This window comes from Python bivittatus, unplaced genomic scaffold, assembly GCF_059951505.1.
Source record: "Python bivittatus isolate LINGU-HERP-01145 unplaced genomic scaffold, Pbiv_v1 ctg000040_np1212, whole genome shotgun sequence".
Classification (NCBI taxonomy): domain Eukaryota; kingdom Metazoa; phylum Chordata; class Lepidosauria; order Squamata; family Pythonidae; genus Python; species Python bivittatus.
The window spans coordinates 1,263,846-1,285,558 of NW_028277032.1; the positions used below are offsets into that span (position 1 = coordinate 1,263,846).

Here is a 21,713-nt window from a genome sequence, read left to right on the forward strand (position 1 = left end):
ACAAGCTCATCCCACAGTTTGGCCCAATGCTTAGGGCAGTGTTGTCCAAACTTGGCCACTTTAAGATGAGTGGACTTAACTCCCAGAATTCCCCAGCCGGCATGGCTGGCTGGGGAATTCTGGGAGTTGAAGTCCACTCATCTTAAAGTGGCCAGGTTTGGACAACATTGGCTTAGGGGAAGAGTCAGATTTTTAGGGCCTTGAAGGACAGAAGGGTCAGGTTTTATCCCCCAAATTCCTTCCAAATTCCTCTTACCCAAACTAAGTTTAAAAGTTGGCTTTGGCCATTCCAGGGGTACTCTTGGGGGCCATAAAAGGGATATTGGTTTGTAGACCAAGACAACAGGTTGTATTATCTCTCTGGAGAAGCTTGGATTGGCCACACCATAGCTTATCCTCCTGGCAGCCCTGCAATCATCTCCATGTATGATTGGATAGATATGCATGCATCATATCTACAATCCCCAATAGGGCCCTAAAGGTTGAAAAAATGCCCAGCCTGTCCTGTAAAAGGTGACATTAGAAATGCAAATCAGATATATCACATTCAGTTGAAAATGTTTGTTTCCAAAGTTTGCAACTAACAAGGTGACCTATTTCTCACTGACTGTGTGAGAATTCATTCTTACAATGATAGACACGAAGTCACACCCTTGTGAATTCCCACATTGGGGCATTAACTTGGAATAGCTGATTGGCATCCCAGAATGGCATATGAAGATGCCTCCTCTAGGAGGAAATCTGGCTTGGTGTGAAGGTTAGAATGCTCTGGAGGACCGAGGTTCTGCAGAGGCAGCTCATGAAAATTTGCATTTTCTTAGACACATATTGCAATGAAGCAATGAGCCATATATCTGCTGCTGATTTGTTATCTAGGAAAAGAAATTGATTGATCTGATCTGTGAATTGGACCAGCCTTCCAAAGAGTGAGTTCTGCTGGTCCCCAGAACAGAAGCTCAAGCACATAAATTGGTATTAAAGCAGTATTTTCCCCATAATACCTTCACAAGTTTTGTTATGGGCACAATTTGGTATACTTCACCAACCATCCTGTTGGTGACAGGTGATCCCTAAGGGGTGTTATCCTAGTACACACTGAACACTTTAGGCTGCTGAGGGTACCTTCTCTCCCTGGGGACTGTCTTCCAGGACTATTTTGATTTGGGCAAGAGGCTTTCAAACTAGGATCCCCTCTTATACCTGATTCAGATCAGCCTGAATAACAGCAATCAATGGTGGTGTGGAAGTCACATGAAGAAATGGAAATGAGAGGCAGTTCTCTGTTGCTCCCTAGCATAGCTTTCCCAGCACTTATCAGCTGTTGTCCTTAGGACTTTTTCAAAACGTGCTTAGCACTCTTCCAGAACAGCAATGAACCTATGTTCAAAAGAAGCCTGGAGAACAGTTGACTGGTTTGGGGAAGGGTTGCCCAGTGAAGCCACAGAGAGACATCTTGTGCACCCCCTCCCTGTGCAGAAGAGACCCATGTCCAAAAGGAGACAAAATGACAGCTGGGAGGCAAGATGAGATAGTACTACGAAGTGGCAGAGCTGGCTTGTACAAGCCTACATAACACATCTATTACTGTAATTTAGTCTGTTAGCTATTCAGCTGATTTAGGTCTCTGAGCTGAGGACTGGTTGTAAACTGTAACAAAGGCAATTAGGATTAACAATGGGAACAGCAAAATCTACTCTGTTTTGGTTTTCTGCTGGCTCACAGACAAGAGGAGAACCCTTTCATGGAGGTATTGGGAAGAGCTGTCAAGTAGGCAAGAAGAACAAGGGCAATGTGACATCTGACCTTCCTGTCCAATATGCCCACTTCCAGATCTGAACTACGCTGAACACTTTTAAACCAAGAGTTCCTCCAGCAAGCTTTGGTGATGATGGCTTGTTTCATGGAGGGTCAAGTAAATTGGCCATATGAATGATGGGATTGGAAATGGCTGTGAATTCTGGGATGTCCCCAGCTAGTCACTTGGTGAGGTGTCCCATAGGCGGTGCTGTCACAACATACATCAAGTCCTGTTGGCCTCAGCATGGCTTTCCCCTCTGCCCTCCCTCTTACTAACCTTTTCCCCCTCTCTTTCTTCCCTTTCCTTCCTGTCTTCTCTTCCCCCCTCTTCTTTCTTTTTATTCTTCTTCTTTGTTTTCCTTCTCATCTCTCTAGCCAGATCTTTAGTAGTAAAAGGAATTTCTTTCGGATTCACACCGGCTGGAAACAGAGGTACCAAGGCTTTCGATCTGCTGTCCAGGAGATGTTTTGGGACTTGTCTTGATTTTCATATTCTAATTGCATCATGGTTGTCCCATTTATTCAAACCCTCCCCCTTTTAATACCAGAGAAAGGGCATGTTGCAACAGTCATGTGCAGTGGAGAAGTGCATGGGGATGTCCCTCCTTCTCATTTGTTATGATGCCCTTCCATGGTGGGAGATACGTTTGCTCTCCTGTAACAGATGGTATGTCTCCAGTGCAGCTTTAGAGCAAGAGTCAAAAAAAGCACTTGGATTCAACGTGGGCTGTATTGGAGTGGTAGATAAGGAAACGAGGGACAAACATGGCTACTTACGCTTTTTGAATTCTTCCTTTCTTCTAAAATCTTCTGCTTCTTTTCTTCTCTTCACCTCAGCCCCGACCATCTAGGCCACATTGTGCTGACATTTGATGACCCCAAAAGAAAAGCTGGGTTAATTAAAAGAGATCAAAACACTTCAACATGCTATGCATTTCTTAGGATATTTAAAATGTAGGGCAGGAGAATTTGTCCATGTTTCAAAAGTAACCAACTTTGAGATGACTCGAAAATAGCATTCCCTGAGTCTTGGAGGGTGAGCCTAATGGAAAATGGTACCTGGTGGTTCAAGATAGAGCCTAATATGAAATGCAATTAATAATTTCTCAGGCTAAGGATAATGCTGTCGTGGGCCACCACCGTGACACTATCTCTTTGCAGTATTACACTATCTGCAAATATGTTCTCAACCTCAGTTCAGTCTATTTCGGGCGTCTCCTTGTTTCTCTCTGACTTTTCCTACCCGAAAACCTCAAATCAGAAAGATTGGTTTTCTCAGGTTCTACTTTCAGACAAAATTACAAAGCTGTGCTGGAGATTTACCTTCCTGTAGGTGCCTGATGACATTCTGGGTCTGGAATAACTCTTAGGGCCAGTGGTAGCCCCTTGGAAACATGGGATGCATGAAGGCAGGAATACTCCCTCACCCTTTCAGATGTAGTGATTCCATTAGCAGAGTAATACCACTTCTTGCAGATGTGAAGATTTCAATTTGACATGTGGGTACAACCCATGCACACCTGGCTGGATAACCTAGCAGTTCTGGAGGGACTCAGGGTTGTCAGGCTGAACAGTATTAGGTACTAAAAGAATCTCGGTCATGTACAGTTTCATGCCCTTATTCCTGTAAGCCTGTATCCATGACATTACGAGTTGGCGATCGTCATGGATGGAGTCTCACCCAAACAATGTTCAGCTGAAGAAGGAATCTGACCTTGTTGGGAATTCTACCCGAGCACCGGCCCTGAAGTTATTCCAGTTTTTGTAATCGAGCTGCATGGGGAAAGTTTAAAGGAACAGGGGGAGCTCTGGAGATTGAAAACTGGCTGTTGGAACAATCTCCAATCCAAGGTGAAAAAATGGGGTCCTCTGCCCTTCCTGGAAGAAGGCAACTCACCTGAGGAATGCAGAGTTGGCTTGAAGTTCCTCAAGAAAATCATTACGGATGACCGTGCTGCCCAGTAAGACAGCTTCAAAAGAGCTGCTAGTTTTCCTCCATGGGGAATGTGGTTGGTCCTCAGTGATGCATTCTTGCAAGATGGTGAGAAGTTAGCAGGCTGATGATCAGTGCTCTGCTTTCACTGATGATGCCTTTTAGAGCGACCTTTCACAATGCCTCCCATCATTGTGCAAAGGCATCCTTGCAAGGTAGATGACCAACTCTCAGCCTGTGGTTCATTAAAAAGATCTTCACTCTTCTTTTTGGAGTCTGCTCTGGGCCATGCCTTGGCCAGGGACCAGTGCTGTTGATACTGCCTTTTTCCTTCACAGCTTGCTTCAGGTTGGGAAGCCAGATGCTCCCGTGGCTGATGTAGCAAAAGCAAGCCAGTCATGTGGCAACTCTAGAGAGTTCCAGAACCCAGGAATGTGTCTTCTGGAATTATGAAAGCTGCCACAGCTTGTAAAAAATACTTCTTGGGAGTGAGGAAAATAACTCCTGAGAATCAGACCATCAGGTTCTGAATTGATGTATAGTCAGCTCTGTAAAGCAAGTGTAGCAAGTCTGAACAAGAAGAACCATGCCTCCTTACTTCCAGGGGTCAATTTCTCTTTTTGAAGCACTAAGGCATTTTTCCCTAAGTTGCCATCCTCCAAATCTGTTGGACTACACTTTCCCGCATCCCCCTACAGTGGCTTTGGGGCACTGTAGTCCAACACACCTGGATGAGCCAAGTTGGGGGAACAGCTGAAGAAGGTGTCTGATAAATTGGTCAGAAAATAGTGCTTAGATGGTACTTGGGAATGGAAAGGGACCCTCTGAAATATCAGCTATTTCCTTAAGCCCAATTCACACCTGCAGCTTGAAACCCCCTTGCATGCAGGATATTTTGCTGGGCAAGCCTTCTGGGGAAAAAGCCATTAGTGATTCCTTGTTAAGCCAGCTGGGTGGTGAGAATTAATGTCCATTAATAGCTCCAAGGTAGCTAACCAAGTTTTTGTGGGGGGGGTGTGTGCCATTGAGTCAGTGCTGACTCCTGGTGACTGCCTGGACTAGTTCCCACAGTTTTCTTGGCAAGATTTTGGAAGTGGTTTGCCCTTGCCTCCTTCCTAGGGCTGAGAGAGAGTGACTGGCCTAAGGTCACCCAGCTGGCTTTGTGCCTAAGGCAGGAGAAGAACTCATGATCTCATGGCTTCTAGTCCAGCACCATCATCACCACACCAAACTGGTTCTCATTGCATTCAAGTCAATCTTGAGTCCTGGTACTACATGAACAAGTCTCTGCAGTTTTCTTGGCAAGATTTTGGAAGCGATTTGCCATTGCCTCCTTCCTAGGGCTGAGAGAGAGGGGCTGGCCCAAAGTCACCCAGCTGGCTTTGTGTCTAAGGTGAGACTAGAACTCACCCAGTTTTTAGCCTGATGCCTTAACCACTACATCAGACTGGCTCTCTTAACCAAGTTTGGCAGTTGGCATCTCCATATGCAGATTTTATCTTGCTTTCATACCACCTGTCTCAGACCCCTTCCAGATTGCTGAAAAGAGGGATTAATTTCCTGGAACTTGCAGATCCTGGGAATCTGGAGGCATTTCTCCATGCCCCAGGCTACAGACAGTCTTGAGGTCCACAATGTGGTGTTTTTTTATGCTAGGCATGAGTAGGGCAACCTGTCCTGTTTCTCTGGATACCTCTTCAGTCCAGTAAGGACTGCCTCATCCCCTTCGGATCATAGACAATCCTACATCAGGGCTGAGCTGTTCTGAGATCATGCAGCTTCCCCTCCTCTGAAAGGCCATTTTGCCAGTTTCCTGGAGCTGTAGGGGCCAGTTTTCCATGAATGGAAAATCCTGTCCTCCCTTCTCAGATCCTGGGATTTCCCCACTCCTGACACACATAAAGAACTGTTCTACTGTGTCATCCTCTCCTCCCCATTCACCTTTGAAGATTTTTGACTCCTCCCATTTGGTGACCGATCAGATTTCTAAAGGTATGATTTTCCTCTCTGCCCAGAGGAAGGATAGTGAGCAAAAAGCAGGCAGAAAGAGGGACATGGTACCAACTTCTCTGTGTTTTTGGTAGCCTCCCACTTGCCAGTTGGAAGCAGAACTGTCCAACTCAAGAAGAACGGAAAGACAAGTGTCCACAGGCTGGTGGCTATGACAGTGACATGGGAGCTCTGCACATTTTTATGAGTATTGTCTAGCGATGCTATCCAGGTTCCATCCAGAGCTTTGATTTCACCATCTTAGCCACCTTCTTGACTTTCTGACCATTCCTGGCGGACACCCCTGACCAAGACATGGGCCCAAAGCGCTGCATGCTTGAAGTTGAGTGGGATAAAGCTGATGGCTGCATGCGAGGGGCTGTCACTTATATTTTGTTTAGGCGTGTGGGAAATGCTCGGCAAAGAAATTAAAAGGAGGGGAGGTCACAAACGTATTTTTTTGCTGCTTGGGTGGGAAGAAGAAGAAGAAGAAGGAGAAGGAGTTCTTGGCCATTCCACTGATGCGTGTTTGGCTGTAATGCCGAATGCTACTTGGACTTGTGGAATTCCTTGCTGGGTCAGTGCTGGGGCTCCTCTCGAGCAGGACTGAGAGGCCGAACATTTTTGAAAGGGAAAAGCCGTTCGGTCTTTTCATCTGTTTTGCATTTCAGTTCCGGAGCTCTCACCCAGAGGGAGATGGCACGTCATAGAGGTGCCCCGTGTCACATGTCATTATTCTGGCTGTGGCCACAAAACATGCTATGATTGGTTAGATTTAACTTGGTTAGTTTTCCTGTGACTTAGTGTGTGGTGTGAACCCAGGTGGCTTGGTTAGTTAAACTAATTCATAAAGCTGAACGTTCTGCTAGAGCAGAAGTTTTGATGATTCTTGGAGAGGGCGCGTGCCAAACACCTCAGCTGAGTTGGCTAAACACTAGCAACTGAAATACAGAACATGTTAACCTTGATCAGGGTTCACTTTGATTAGATTCCTCTGTTCTGCAGAGGCAAGGGGATGTCTGCAACCATGTGATTGAAGCCCCACCCTTTTTTTACACTCGTCGCATGGGCAACACATTTCAAAAGGGGGCAGGGCTTTGTTTGCACGGATGCAGCTGCCATCTTGACTTTTTTGACCCCCTGACCCTCCTGCAGTTGTGTGAACCAAAATGCTTGCTTACCGTGCAGTTGCAAGCGGCATGCACGTAAAAAAGGCACGGGGCTTCAATCGCATGGGTGCAGCTGCGATTGAAGTTGACTTTTTTGACTCCTTGCCCCTCCAGACCCACCCCCATTTGAGTCCGTCTGGATGGTTTGCACAAGTAGGCAAATTCCCCACAATTTGGCCAAGTATCTCATTGGAAAGAAAGGGGGACGATTATCTGGGGGAAATGGCTTCTTCCTTGCCCAGCCACATTTGCTTCGGCTGTAGACCTTCCCTTGCTATCAAGGAAGATGTTCTTGGTTCTTTAGCCAAAGCATTATCCTAAGCGAAACTCTCGTCTTAGCCGGCTCATCTTCTGTTGAAGTTGCTGAGCTTCCAAACATCTCCTCTGCAGGCACCCCTGGTCTGGCTGTGTCTTTCAGTTTCTTTACCTTTTGATCCTTCCAATGTTTCCCGTTTGGTTTATTTGCTTGTTTGCTTTCAATCTTTATTGTAAGTATTTTGGAAAGTGCTCCAGACTCTGAACGGGGTCCTTTCCTCTGTCCTTTCTGTCCCTGAAATCAGCTGCTTGACTTGTGGTCCAACCTGTAGATGCCGCAAAGGGACAACGAACAGGCTGCAGCCAAGTAATACGTTCTAATGAGCTGGTTCTGCAAAGACCTTGATGAGGATTTGCATTGAGACTCTCTCCCTCCCTCTGCATAATTTATTCTTCATCTCCCATGAAGAGATGAAGGAGGAGGAGTTAGAAGCCACTCAGGGTATTGAAACATTGGCCCTGCCTATGCAAATACAACAACAATAAGGACTAGAATCCTTGGTTTTAAAAAGGGAAAGGTGATCTCTGAAGTCTGTTGCTGTTGTGTCTTTTTTCCCCATGGGGATTTTAGGCTGTCCTAATTTAAGACCCGTTTAGTTTTGTTTTAGGGAGTCATCTTTATTTAATTCAGAAGAGAAAATTATTCCCAATTCTTTTTCCAGGTAAACATTGATCCTCGTTTCTGAATAGCTAGGGCTGGATTTCACTGATGTAAGGGAAAGGTAGATGCTCCTGCGAGTTAGCCTTTTCGGCGCAGCAGCACAAATCTTCGTCTTTAATGAACGGGAACTGACAAAATCAAATTCGTTTCCTTAACAATTGTGAAAATAAAATGTCACCGTTAATTGCCAAACAAGGGAACTGCAAAAATGCCATCTCTCCCTATTTATGCATGATTAAAAATTAAATTAAATTTTTAATTATTCAATTAAAAACTAATCCAGAATATTTATCCCTGAAATATTAATCCATAAAATATTGGAGAACCAAGGTTGGGGTCTTCTACTTCTCTCTTACGAGGTACCAGCTAAATATCGTTAAATGAACTTAGTTGACCTAGAATGTGTTTGACCAGCTGTTGGTCTTCACAAACAACTCATTTCTAAGATTTAGTGTTGTGAGCAGAAATCCAGATGTAAAATTCTATGTAGGTTCTCTCTGTCAAGCTTCCAAATCAGCAAGCTGAGGTCCGTCCTAGACATGATGGAGCTGAAATGTTTGTCCCTTGTCTTTGGGGTCCAGTCACACCCAAACTTGGAGCAAATTAAGTGTATTATTTTTTCATTTACTGAAAATGGAACCCTAGAAGGAGATCCATCTTCTTCTCTCCTTGGCTGGTCCAAGAAATGTCCATCTGCATCCTAGTTCACTAAGATGGTACATTCTTTTTTTCTTGTAAGTTTTTTTTTCAATTTATACCCAGCCTTTCTACTCAGGCAAGTTCTCAAGAAGGCTAATAAAAGACAATGAACAAAGAGACAACCATTTGCTTTGTCTTTTAATATTAAAATCGATGAACAGTTAAAGTCTGTCAAGAGAGCTCGGTCTTCCAGAGGCTGAGGATCAAGTGCAACTCATGGCCAGTTCAGGATGGCTTTCGACAGCCTGGACAATGCAGGAAGAGAAGCTCTTCTGCATGCCCAAAGGGTGGGTCTCAGGCAGGAGGGGCCTCTTCAGCTGGGCCTCTTCTGCAGATCTGAGCAACTGGACAGGTTCATGCCAGGCGAGATGGTCACTTAGATAGACCGTAAGCCAGTGTTGTCCAAACGTGGCCACTAAGATGAGTGGACTTCAACTCCCAGAATTCCCCAGCCATGCTGACTGGGGAATTCTGGGAGTTGAAGTCCACTCATCTTAAAGTGGCCAAGTTTGGACAACACTGCCGTTAGCCATTGAAGAAATCATGCCAACCTCTTAATGTTGAAATTGTTATGCACTAACTGGCAACCAACGTAGGTCTTCCTGTGCAGGCATCATAATCAGCGTTTCTCAACCTCAGACGTGTTTAAGATGTGTGGATTTCAACTCCCATACTGGCGGGGGAATTCTGGGAGTTGAAGTCCACACATCTTAAAGTTGCTGAGGCTGAGAAATGCTGATCTAAACTCTGCACCCTCTAACGTTAGCAAATTAGCTGCTGCATTTTGTACCCCCTGCAATGTCTGGACGCCTTTCAAGTGTCCAGAAATTGCAGGGGAATTCAAGGGGAACATAACAGGGATCTCTCTACTTAGAAAACTGCTGCACCGGGGAAACCTGATCTTCCTTATTTGCTTGTTTTCTATTTGCAAAGATAAGTCAGTGGTAGAGGGAGAGAAAGATGGCATTTTACAACCCCCTGCCCCTCAAACTGGAAGGAGATAATTGGGCATATCTCCAGGAAAACAGAATCAAGGTTCCTCACTTAACCCCCAAGATTCCTACCAAGAGGATGAGGTTGACACACACTACAATATTGCCTGGTTACGTAGAAAAAAATTATTGCAGGATAGAAGCTCTTGTGGACGAAAGTGTCATTTCTTTTTCAAGTTTGAACTGCTGACCTTGTAAGATACTTGGCTATTTTATCCCAAGTGGTCAAGCCATACTGGGGGCACCAAACTTTTCTCCTGATTCTCATCCCCGTCTAGGGGTTTCTCTAGGATTTCAGGGCCAACGAACCCACTTCGATCAAATGAAAGCCCACAGTTAAATTGTAAACTATGCTAAGGGTCGGCAGAGGAACGCAGCAGATTTGAGCCCAGGGCCCCTTTCAGCTGTTGCTTTGCATCCTCCCCAATCCACAAGTTTCCCCGTTAACTTCCGCTCTAAACCCTTTTTAGCAATAAAATGGGACTCAAGGACCGCATCCGAGTGAACAATTCTCAGAAGCAAGGCAGCCGGGTGAAGCAGCACCTGGTCCCCCCACTCCACCGCTCCCCCAGTACGGAGAACGTCAATGAAGCCGTCAGCCCCACCAAGGTGCAGAAAAGCTGGAGCTTCAATGACAGGACAAGGTTCCGGGCCTCACTGAGGCTGAAGCCCCGGACGCCCGTGGACGGTAAAGTTTGGAAGCCGCCCAAGTTGGGGCTTGGGGAGATTTAATTTTGTTTTTCTTCACAGCCGTTGATCTTGAGAGGAGGGCTTGCCAAGAGTTATTGACTTTTGTTCCACCCCTTCTCAAGGTTCGGGAGACTTCTAAGCAGGTGATAGCTTGACTATTTTGTATACAGTATTTTATTTAATAGTTTCTTATGTTTATATCCCATCTTTGCCCCAGGACAGTGTTTTCCAACCTTGGCAACTTTAAGATGTGTGGATTTTGACTCCCAGAATTCTCCTCGTACCGGCTGGGGAATTCTGGGAGTTGAAGTCCAGACATCTTACAATGGCTGAGGTTGGAAAACAGTGCCCTCGGAGTTCAAACTGGCATAAGTGAGGGGCATCCTTTAATTTATCCTTACAACAGCCTTGTGAAGTAAACTGGGGTGAGTGAAACTGACTAACCCAAAGTCAACCAGTGAGTTTCTGTGGTGGAGCAGGCTTTCGTAGCTGGTCCAACTGGACGCTAACCACTAAAATGTGCTGGTCATTAATCCTTCAAGGGGGCAAAATTACAAGGTTTCACGGGAAACAGTCTCTAAAAGTTTTAAATACACAGAAAACACAAAATCATTTTTCATTTTCTTCGATTTATCTCCTGCCTTTCTTCCAAGAATTTCAAAGGAGTATGCATCTTCTTCTTCTTCCTCGCCTTCTTTTATTTCTCTGTCCTCTTTTTCTCTACTAATTCATATATTAAAAGATTCCTCAAAAAGGTAAATATTTACTTCAGGAAAAAAAAAACAGTTGTTAAATTGGGACACGGGGCCTTTATTTATTTGATTATCTAAAGAACTGACATGTTGCCTTAAGCAAGTGGGGGAGCGTGGATGATGGCGGTTGGCCATGAAAAGCTAAGCAAAATTGTTCCTGGTTCATACCTGGAAGGGCGACCCCAGGGCTGTAAGCTAGATTGGGAAGGAAACACACACACACACACACAGAGTGCAGAAGGCAATGGCAAGCCATTTATGCATTGCTTCCGCTCCCAACTCCAAAAATGGATAAGATAGGCCTGTAACGTCACCAGGAATCAAGTTCAATTCAGAGGAGACTTCACTATTTTCAGAGCAAAGACCCCATAAGGCAGGGGGTTTTTTTGGTTTTTTTTTAAGTTTCATAGGCTAAGGAGGAATATGAGCTTCCTGAATGATTTTGAGTCCTCTTGTCATGGGTCCCGTCAAAGTCTCCCAACCTGCATCTCCCCTCCTTCAAACTGCATTCACTCCACAAGGCAGAACACTGTCCATTGTGAGGTGGTTGACAGGTCGCCTACAGTAGGGAAAACTGTAGGCGGCTCATACAAGTGAGCCGTGCCACATAGAAGGCAAAGGGAAAATACATCTCCGAGGACTGTGACTCAGTTCAACCCTTTAAGGAACTCCTTCCTTGTTAAAATCTCAGGATGGGTTGTGGAAGGAGCAAACCCCCTTCCTTTTACCGCTTCATTTGTCCAAACCGCCAAGTTTGGACAACACTGACTAAGACGAACAGGGTGTGGGGAAGGAATGTGGCTGCAGCTGAGCCCAGGAGGGGGGAGGAGGAGCCTGAAAGGGTATGTGGTTTGCACCCCCTGCCTTGCTTGGAACCAAATCCAAAGAGGACCTAAAGGGCAGTCCTCCCACAAAGTCCTCTTTCCATCCACAGCTGACGGCCCTGCAGAGGAAAGCAGCGAGGAGAAGGCCTACCAATGCGACTTGACCTTTGAAGACATCATGCCTGCTGTAAAGACCTTGATCCGAGCAGTCAGGTGAGTGCTCTGCAGCTGGAACCAAAGCCAAGAGCTCCAGGTGGGGTCTACAAGGTGGCCTCTGCAAAAACCTCCCTTTCCTTTCAGTGTTGCCTTCGGGGCATCTGGTCCTCTCAACTCAAAGGCATTTGGGGTTGCACCCTGGCCAAGAGCCAGATGGAATTGACTTTTTGTAGCCCACGTGTTGTTATCTAAAAGACTAATGGGAAGGAGGAAGAAACTTGAGAAGCTGCTTTTCAGAGAGGTCTTCAAATTTGTTGGCCTTTGACATTCAAGGATTGTAGATGGCAGAGGTGGATCTCAGCAGACTCCTCAGCTACTCCAGTCACTGCTCAGTGAGGTAGGGCAGTAATAAACATGGAAGGCTAGAGCAGTTTCTCCTGACTTTGTTGTCCTCCAAATGTGTTAGATGACAACTCCCATTATCCCAAAGGCAGCACAGATAAACTCCCAGCGTGGAGATGATGGGAATGTAGTCCCAACAGAACTGGGGAGCAAAAGATTAGGGGAGGTTGGGCAAGGCACCTGTTTTGATTGAGGAGGAGCCACATTCAGATTCTTGGCATCACCAGTTAAAAAAACATCAGGTAGGTGAGATACCTTTCTGCTACTCTTCAGAGATGCTCCTGGTTGGGAGAGAATGATCAGAATAAGTGGATGTCCCTCCAGACATCTTTGATTACAATTGCTGTTGTCTGTGGGTAGCAATAATTGGTGACTATATTGGCTAGATAATGGGGATTATAGGTAGTAGCAGTAGTACAGATAGTTCTTGACTTACGACCACAATTGAGACAGGAATTTCCATCGCTAAGTGATGCAATCATTAAGTGAGTTGTGCTCAATTTTACGTTCCTTTTTGCCACAGTCACTAAGCAAATCATGTGGTCGTTAAACAAATCCGGCTTCCCCCACTGACTTTGCTTGTTGGAAGCCCCCTGGGAAGGTCACAAATGGTGATCATGTGACCCCAGGATGCTGTAACTGTCATAAATACATGCCGGTTCCCAAGTGCCTAATTTTGATCACATGGCTGCAGGGACATTGCAATGTTAGTAAGTGTGAGGACCAGTCGTAAGTCACTTTTTTTAAGTGCTGTTGTAACTTTGGTCATTAAACGAATGGTCATAAGTCAAGGACTACCTTTATAACTTTACTGATTAGTCAATTGACCATAACAAAGCAGTGGGCATCAGCCATAATAGGATACAATAAAATGAGATATGGTAAGATATAGTAAAATAAAATAAAATAGACTAAGGTAAGATAAAATAAAATGTAGTAAGGTAAGATCAAGTAAAGATAAAAGAGATGAAATAGTATAAGACAAAATAGAATGCAGAGACATAAAATAAGATGAATATTAAAATACAAAACAGTATGTGGTTAGGTGAATTCATCACCCTTACATGCAGCTCCTGTGTGTTCTATAAAATGTGTTCTCAGTTGGACAGCCCTAACTATAAACTTAACAGTTCTAATGACTACATATGAGTTTGTGCCTGAAGGAAATAGGATCATGTTTTGTTACTATCCCAATATATGGTTCTGTCATGTAGGGTCTGTAAGTACTGAGTCCTTGCTGGGGCACATAATCGACAGTTGAATAGGACACACGCAACGTCTTCTATTTCTGGTGCTCCACAAACACACGTTCTCTCAGAATATGGCACTTGGTGGAATTGTCCGTATTCAACCATAGACTCCAGCTGCTCAAATTTTGCTCTGGTAAGGGCTATCCTATGGTATTGAGTCAAGCCCATTGTCAGGCATTTTTCTGTTTGAAAAGACATTTTATTCTCAGCCAGCCGTTTCAACCACCTGGTATTTGCAAGTGACTCAATATCAGTTTGGGCGTTAACATCTAAGACTTTATTTGATTATTGACTTGGCCTGATGTCTGGCTGAGAGCAGTTCTTGTGTTGGGAAGCCAAGCTGTGAGATGACTTGGAGAAGTGGATGGATCCATGTGGTGGGTTGAAGTGTGCCCATCTGTTCTTCAAGACCCATTTTTGGTCATCTGTAAGGTTCCATTGGGAGAATCCTCCACCAGTAGTTAAAAACTTTAATTACTCTTAGGCTGTAAGTGGAGTGGGTGCCTGTTTCAACTCTGATGGCTGCTGCAGGTATGTTCCTATTAGTCCCCAGAATAGATCTTTAAAAAAGCATGCTGGGTTTTGTTCAAGTGGGGCTGGGGGCTTTGGTAGGCCCCACAATTCTGTGCCACATGCTAACACTAGTGCAATTTTTGCCTTGTGGACCCTTAAAATGGAGATCAGAGTGCCTGGGTGGTTATCACTGAGTAATTTAATTAGCATTTTTGGGCTTGCTGTGGCTTTTGTTGAACTTTATTTGAAGTGGTTGACCCAAGGCCCTGTATCTGTAAAAACCACCCGTAAATATGAGAAAGAGTCTATTTCTTCCATAGGCTCGAGATTATAGGTGATGTCGTCTGGGGACACTGGGTTGGGGAAGATTCAGCCAAAGAATCTCCTGCTTTCAGGTTGTATTTTTGGCATCTCCAGTTCAAGAGGTCCCTCCCCACCAGCAGCTCTGAAGAACAGTTTCCACATGGGAGTAAGCCACGCAAGGCTATCCAGACCAGTGAAAGGCCATTTTAGCTTTTTTGAAAACATGTTTTCTTGCAGAATTCTTAAATTCCTGGTAGCCAAAAGAAAGTTCAAGGAGACCTTGAGACCATACGATGTTAAGGATGTGATTGAGCAATACTCAGCCGGCCACCTGGACATGCTTGGCAGGATCAAAAGTCTCCAGACACGGTGAGTAGAAAGGCTGGGGCTCCATCGTGCTCAGGGTTACTTTCCCAGCAACTTGGAAAGCCAAAACTAGTGGTGGTGGTGGCAAGACTCTGCAGCTGGAGAGCAGGGCTAGAAACAACTGCAGTTTTGGCCAGCATTGGTTGAGCTGGGCTTGGTGTCCTAGAAGACTTGGACCTCCTTCACAGACTTATGATGCAGCTGCAGACAAGCTGCTTTGAAAGGATGGAAGAATTCCACTGACAAATTTAAAAAATGGTCAGTGTACATCTGCATCAGCACTCGGGCAGGAAAACAAGACGAGTCAGTCCTTCCCCACCTTCTGTTATTAAAAACTTAGGTTTGGGGAGAAACTGTTGCAATTATTTTGCCATTCCAATTATGCGGAGGTGTTGGAGATATACAGTTTTATATTAGAACAGAATAGAAGAGAGCCAGTCTGGTGTAATGGTTAAGGCTCCCAGCTAGAAACTGGTTGACCGGGAGGTCTAGTCCCACCTTGGGCACGAAGCCAGCTGGGTGACCCTGGGTCAGTCCCTCTCTCTCATCCCTAGGAAGGAGGCCATGGCAAACCACTTCTGAAATCTTGCCAAGAAAATTGCAGGGACTTGCCAGGCAGTCACCAGGAGTCAACACTGACCTGAAGGCACATACAAAAACTAGAAAGTGATAGGAAACCTCTAATTTTTAGACAGAAAAGAATCTTTCAGGTGGAATTCTCAGAGGTGGACCCGGCGTTCTTGCATTGATTTAGTTACCCAATGGCCCAGATGGCCTTGTTTTGTTTTATCTGATTTCACATCCCCCACCTCTCTCTCTTCACTCTTTCCAGCGTGGATCAGATTGTGGGCCGGGGAGCTATCGCCTTTGATAAGAAAACACGAGAGAAAGGGGAAAAAGCACCACTGGAGGTCGAGTTGGTGGATGAACTCAGTATGATGGGCCGAGTGGTAAAGGTAGAAAAGCAGGTAAGGCTGGGTCTGGAGAAAAGTGGGTAGAGGAAGATGAGCTTAATATACATGGTGTGATTAGGCCACCCCTTGGATCCACTCCTTCATCTCTCTGCTGATTAGATTTCCATCCCCCTTTTTGTCTGGGATCACTGGGTGGTATATTTAGCATGCATTCCTTCATTTTTTTCCCTTTAAAATGGGCTAGGCTGAGAGTGGATGATTTATTCCCCAGGAGCTTCCATAGCTCAGGGTGGACTTGAACTTGGACTTCCCCAGTTCTAGTTCAGCACCTTAAAGCACTACATCATGGTCAGCATCTGTGGGGGGAACAAGTGACATCAAGCACATGATGACATTTTCACACAGATGGCATGAATTGGGTAATTTATGTTATGTGCATGGTGACGTCATGACATACGTGATGCCACTGTGGCTTCCACTGGAAGCCTCTGTTCACAAGCCAGGACTTGATCCTGGACTTCCTCTTCTTAGGAAAAAAGAGACTGTGTGAATCTAATATCCTCAACCTGGTTACTGAATTAATGCATTTTATAGGTTTGCCCAACAGATCAATCCATAAACTAATCACAGAACCTGATTTCACACCACCTGAGAACACAAAACCCTATCCAAGAGTAAACGTAACTAAGCTTAGTATGCTATGCTGGTTAGGCATGTTATTTGAACACAGCCAAGAAGTTATTCCCAGTGAGACCATCATTCCACCCAGGTAATCCTTCCCGTCTTTCTGGCAGCTGTGCACGCCCTCAAATGCCAAAAGGTTGTCTGCTTTCTGATAATGAAAGGAAAGGACATACTTTTGTGTTGAATAAAGGTCACTCCCTCCCAACAGGATGTTAGCACATCGTGACTCTTTGGCAGATGTTTAAAAAAGTGACACTTTTCCAAGCATGGTTCTTACAGAGTTCTCTTTAGCAAGATGCAGTGAAAAATGGGAAAGAATTACAAACATTCCAGCAGCTGAACTATTTCCCATTAAGAACCAATATACTCGTATGTTAGGGCAAAGTCCTTCTGATCTTCTTTCTAGCAAACTTCCTATGACCTGGGGAGGAGGTGGTTCTGCTCACTGACAGCATAGTGATCTCCTGGATCTTGAGCAGTTTGGGAACTCAGCAGAAATGCCTTTCTCTGAGCCATACCTCACGTGGGTTGTGAACTTTCAACTAACATTCCCTTCAAGCAGATTTTATTTGCAGAATTTTATTTGGAGAATAGAATCCTGCAGATAACCAGTCCCAAACCATGAAGGACTTTAAGGGTGGTAATCAGTATATTGAATTGCACCTGGAAGCAGATTGGCATTGTATGGCTATACTGAGTAGTGCCAGTCAGCATGGGGATACCCACACTGAGTATCAGCTCTAGTTTCTGGATGGTCTTCAAGAACAATCCCATGTAGAGCATCATCCATGAGTTGATGAAGGCATGAGTGACTGTTCTTTTCTTTCTCGCTCCAGGAGCAGCTACAACTGATACATAGCTGCAGCTAGCCAAAGGGCCTCCTGGGAATGGTTCCACCAGCAGTTCCAACAAGAGTTGAGTTTCTACAACCACCCCCACCCCCCAAGTTGTACACCACTCTTTCTAGGGAACTCGACACCATTAAGAACTAAAGTTGGTACTGTCCCAGATTCAGACAGTTTCTGAATGAACAGCCATTTCATTTTGCTAAGATTAAGTCTCAATCTGTTGCCCCCCATCCAGGCCCTTGCAGCCTCCAGATGCTGGGTCAGGACTTCCAGTGCATCTCCTAGGTGATCTGGGATAGAGATATAAAACTGGTATCATTGTCATAGTGAGGATACCATACCTCAAGCTGTTGATCTCCCCCAGCAGCTTCAGGAAGATGTTAGATAGGAGAGGGGACAGGAGAGGGTTGAACCTTGTGGCACATCTATTGACCTAGAGGTTGACCACTCAGCTCCCCTCATACCAACCACAACTCTATTCAGGAAAGAGCAGAATTGCCATAAAATGGTAGTTCATACTTCCAGTCCTTGCAACTGGTCCAGAAGAATACAATGTTTGAAATTATGGAAGGCTGCTGAAGAATCCACTTTCTCAGAATCAACAGGTTCAATCCCTTCCCAGATAACAGCTTAGGATGTTATCCTTGGCATCTCATCAGCCTCTGCCCAGCACGTTCTAACTCACAGTGAACAAAAGTGGTTTTATCAGGAAAGCACTCAGCTAACATCTCACAGTGGCCTGACATCACTGGTTCTGACCCATATTTCCTTAAAAAGGTCCAGATTACCTTAAAAAGGATCACTGTCTGGCACACCACAGATACTATAAGGGTGAAGGAATACTTCTGCTTCATCACTTTTACTGCTACAATGTAAACTTGAAATTGGGCTTGTTCTCATGTCCAGATTCATGCATTGTTCTCCAGTAGCATTGCTCCAGGCGTCTCTTCTGAAGCTTCATCTTCCAGAGCTTCTTAGAAACTCAAGGAGCCATTCAGGACCAAGGAAAAGCCACTCAGGAACAGCTGTATCAAGGGTTCTTGCTGCCTCTGTATTCCAGAGTGGTCAAGGATCCAACAGAACTGCCATCCAGATTGCTGGGAAATTTTCTGTTTGTTTTTTTTTAATAAGAACTTTATTAAGTTATAAAAAGCATAAAGGTAAAAGCAGACAAGAACTAATAATCATGGAGAAAAGCAGAGAACAAGAGAGTTACAGATAAAGAACACAAAAGTGATAGAAAAGAAAAAGGAAAAAGAAAATTGCAAAAGAATAACATCTGACTTCTTATACAGTAGATATAGATAAATCATATAATAACCTCTTCCTCTAAAACTACACCTTAACACACATATTTTGTATAACCTATTAATTTAACTAATCATCAAAGCCATATATCATAATTTCATTTTTTTCTGTCTCCTGCAAAAAGTCCAAAAGGAGCTTCCAATTGGCATTAAAGTTAGATTGCTGGGAAATTTTCTAGATGTCTTCTACAAACCAGTTGGATTCATCAGGCATATGGAGCAAGCCATTTGAATTAGTCCCACATCCCAGCTAGCATGATTACAGCTGAGAGTTCTGTGGGTTGAAGCCCACATTATCTGGAAGGCGCTCACGTTGAGGGAAGTTGCTGTGGATCAATACCAGCTCCTCCTCAAGATGGGTTTCAATGGCTGTATGATCAGTGCCTTGCAGTGAAGACCCGTTTTGTTTGAGGAGATGCTCCAAAAAGCAATTTTCTTTTACTTGGAATGTTTCTGGTACCCACAGCTTCATGGTGTCTCAAAAGTCTTGTCTAAGAGGTCTGCAGAGCTCCATACAACTGCTACAGCCAAATTCAGATGACGCTTTTGCTAAAACGGGGTATACTTTCTGAAATAGGACACTCAGTTAACCTGTAGTGAAAATGGTAGAATGGGATTTGGACAGTTATAAACAAAAACAAAGATTTCCTGCCCCAGATCCAGAAAATCTCAGCTCCACCTTTCGCCATTGCAATTTTTGGACATCCCCCACTCCCTTCAGTTGATACTCCTGACTCACCCACATTTTGCAGCTGCTGATTTTGAAGAATGGATTTTTTCTCTTTCCAGACTTATCAATTAGACTCATGTTTTAGAGCTTTGGGGGCCTCTCATTTTTCTCTCTCTCTTTGCAGGTTGAGTCTATTGAGCACAAGCTGGACTTGTTGCTAGGTGTTTACTCACAGTGTTTACGGAAGGGTTCCATCAACTCCATTAGCTTGACAGCTATACCAATTCCCACTGGGGAACCAGACATCACCTCTGACTATCATAGCCCTGTGGACCATGAAGACATCTCTGTCTCTGCTCAGACCTTGAACATCTCCCGATCGGCCAGCACCAACATAGACTAACATGGCCTCTCCAGACTAGCCGTGTAACAGCCATACACCAGCTATATGGGGGGAGTAGAGGCTGGGAGGGAGTCTTTCTTTTAAAAGGAGGGGTTGGGAGACCATGCCTGACTACTCTAACGGATGATGCTCGACTGAGCCGATATCTTCTCCAGCCTCACCCTGTTGGTGTTTCCTCCATCAAATTCTTCTGCTTTGCACCAGAACGATCACCTCAACTTTACTTGAAGTCTTCCAATTGGGGGCAAAGCCACTAGCACCAGAGCATTTAGAGCTCATGTAGGGTGGTTATGTCTCTTAAACAGCAGTGTGGTCACAGCACCCATCAGCTGACAGTCATAACTTCACCAGTGCTTCTGGGCTTCCTACAGTGGTCACGATAGAATGTAAAACTCAGTAAGCAGCTTTCTCTGTGGGAGGCAAGCCATGTCAGTCTGAAATAAAGGGCAGAGGAATCTGTCTTTGGCCTCTCAGCCTTCTGTAGACATCTACCATGGTTCTCAGTTAACTCCAGCGTTTCCCCCGGCCACAGAAGAATTAAATTCTCCTTTGGCAAAGAGCAGCCGAGATGAAATGGCCACTTCAGACTCTTGAGCCTTGGGTGATGGCCATCCCATCAAGGAAAACCATGCAAATGGTGACAGCCATTGAATGACTTTTACCAAACAGCCACTGAGTCTGGACTTTGACTTTTCTGGGCAACCAGGTTGGAGATGCTTTTTTTCAGCTATGCAAAAGCTAGGTTACTCTTTTCTTCAGCAGTGCTCGACAAGGGACGTTGCAACTCGACTGAATGTGGTTTCTTGTCTTTGCATTTAGAAGCAATTAATGACTGGCAATGCCTAACCCTGCTCTTGGCAGCCTTTAAGCACCTTTCTACTTCTCTTTTACCTCCCCATTCCACCAAGTAGCAGGCATTGCTTTGTGGCCGCCAAGTTCATGAGTACACAGTGGAACTTGCCACGTAAAGGAAACATTTTCAGGGGGAGATGGGCACCACTATATGCAACTATCTTGAATATGCAACCTGAAATCAATCTTTAGCAGTGGTTAAGGTGCCTTCTCTGCCTAGGAAGTGAGCAGGGACATGGGGCCTTTTGGTGCTCTTCATGTGCACACTTTAAGGAAACCCAATTCAGGTAGCCAAGAGTAGAACGGGTCCTGGTGTTCTCAGGGGGCATTTCATCAGCTTGCTGCCTGTGGGGTGGGAGTTGATCTTCACTCTCTCCCAGGGAATTGTGTGTGTGTGTGTGGATCTCCCATTCATTCAACAGCAGTGAACTAAGATGGAGCCTGGCTCAGACACATTCATAGAAGAATTATCGGCACTCTGACGTAGCTTTGGATTAGCCCTCCCCAAGCTGATGTCCTCCAGTTGTGTTGGACGATGATTCCAATCCTGACTGCTTGGGCTGGGAATGAGAGGCATTTGCAATGTAACATATCTGGGGGCCACAGGTTGGGGACCATTGCTTTAGTCCCTAATTTCCTACCAGCCATGAACACATCCTTTCTATTGCTAGTGGAAGATCCTTGGGTTATGATGTCCATCCATGGCTTCCCTGGAGGCTTTCTCCCTTGCAGTCCTCTAGGATAAACAGCACCATAATTCCAATGTTGCCCTTTTCATTCCCACTACCTGCCTCTCTGATGATGCCCTTTAGATCTCACCTTCCTCCTTGCCCATCCAAATGAGTTTTAACTTCTGCTGCTATCATGGTGGACTTTGGTCTTGAATGTGCTTTCCTTGGGAAAGATCAGTGACACTAGCAGACTTTCTGGGCACATTCTCTTTTCAGGACCCTAACATTTGGGGGGGGGGAACTTAGAAAACTCTTAGGTTTACTCTGAATACAATGTAGTGTATGAAGAGGTCAGATGCGCTGGGGTCTATGCATTTTTCAGGCATGCTCAAGGAAAAGCCAGGATTGTCTGCAGCTTCTTTGCTGAGTCTGTACTCTTGCTCCTGGTGTAGATTGAGGTTGTCTTCCCAACTGTCATTCAGTTTGGATGTTTTGTTTTGTTTTATTTTACCACAGACCCATCCCAGAATAATTTGTAAGTTGAAACAGCACC

At 44.9% G+C, this 21,713-nt stretch overlaps 1 protein-coding gene across 1 annotated transcript in view; it reads left to right on the top strand.

Annotated features, from left to right (window-relative positions):
* The window catches only part of KCNQ4 (potassium voltage-gated channel subfamily Q member 4), a 114,013-nt gene extending 93,100 nt beyond the window's left edge, over positions 1-20,913 (top strand). The window contains exons 10-14 of the mRNA XM_088153409.1: positions 10,026-10,243; positions 11,932-12,034; positions 14,683-14,814; positions 15,644-15,779; positions 19,419-20,913. Coding sequence (XP_088009535.1) covers positions 10,026-10,243; positions 11,932-12,034; positions 14,683-14,814; positions 15,644-15,779; positions 19,419-19,637 — 808 coding nt within the window. The 3' untranslated portion in view covers positions 19,638-20,913. The remainder of the gene's footprint in view (positions 1-10,025; positions 10,244-11,931; positions 12,035-14,682; positions 14,815-15,643; positions 15,780-19,418) is intronic.
* Positions 20,914-21,713: the final 800 nt, after the last annotated feature.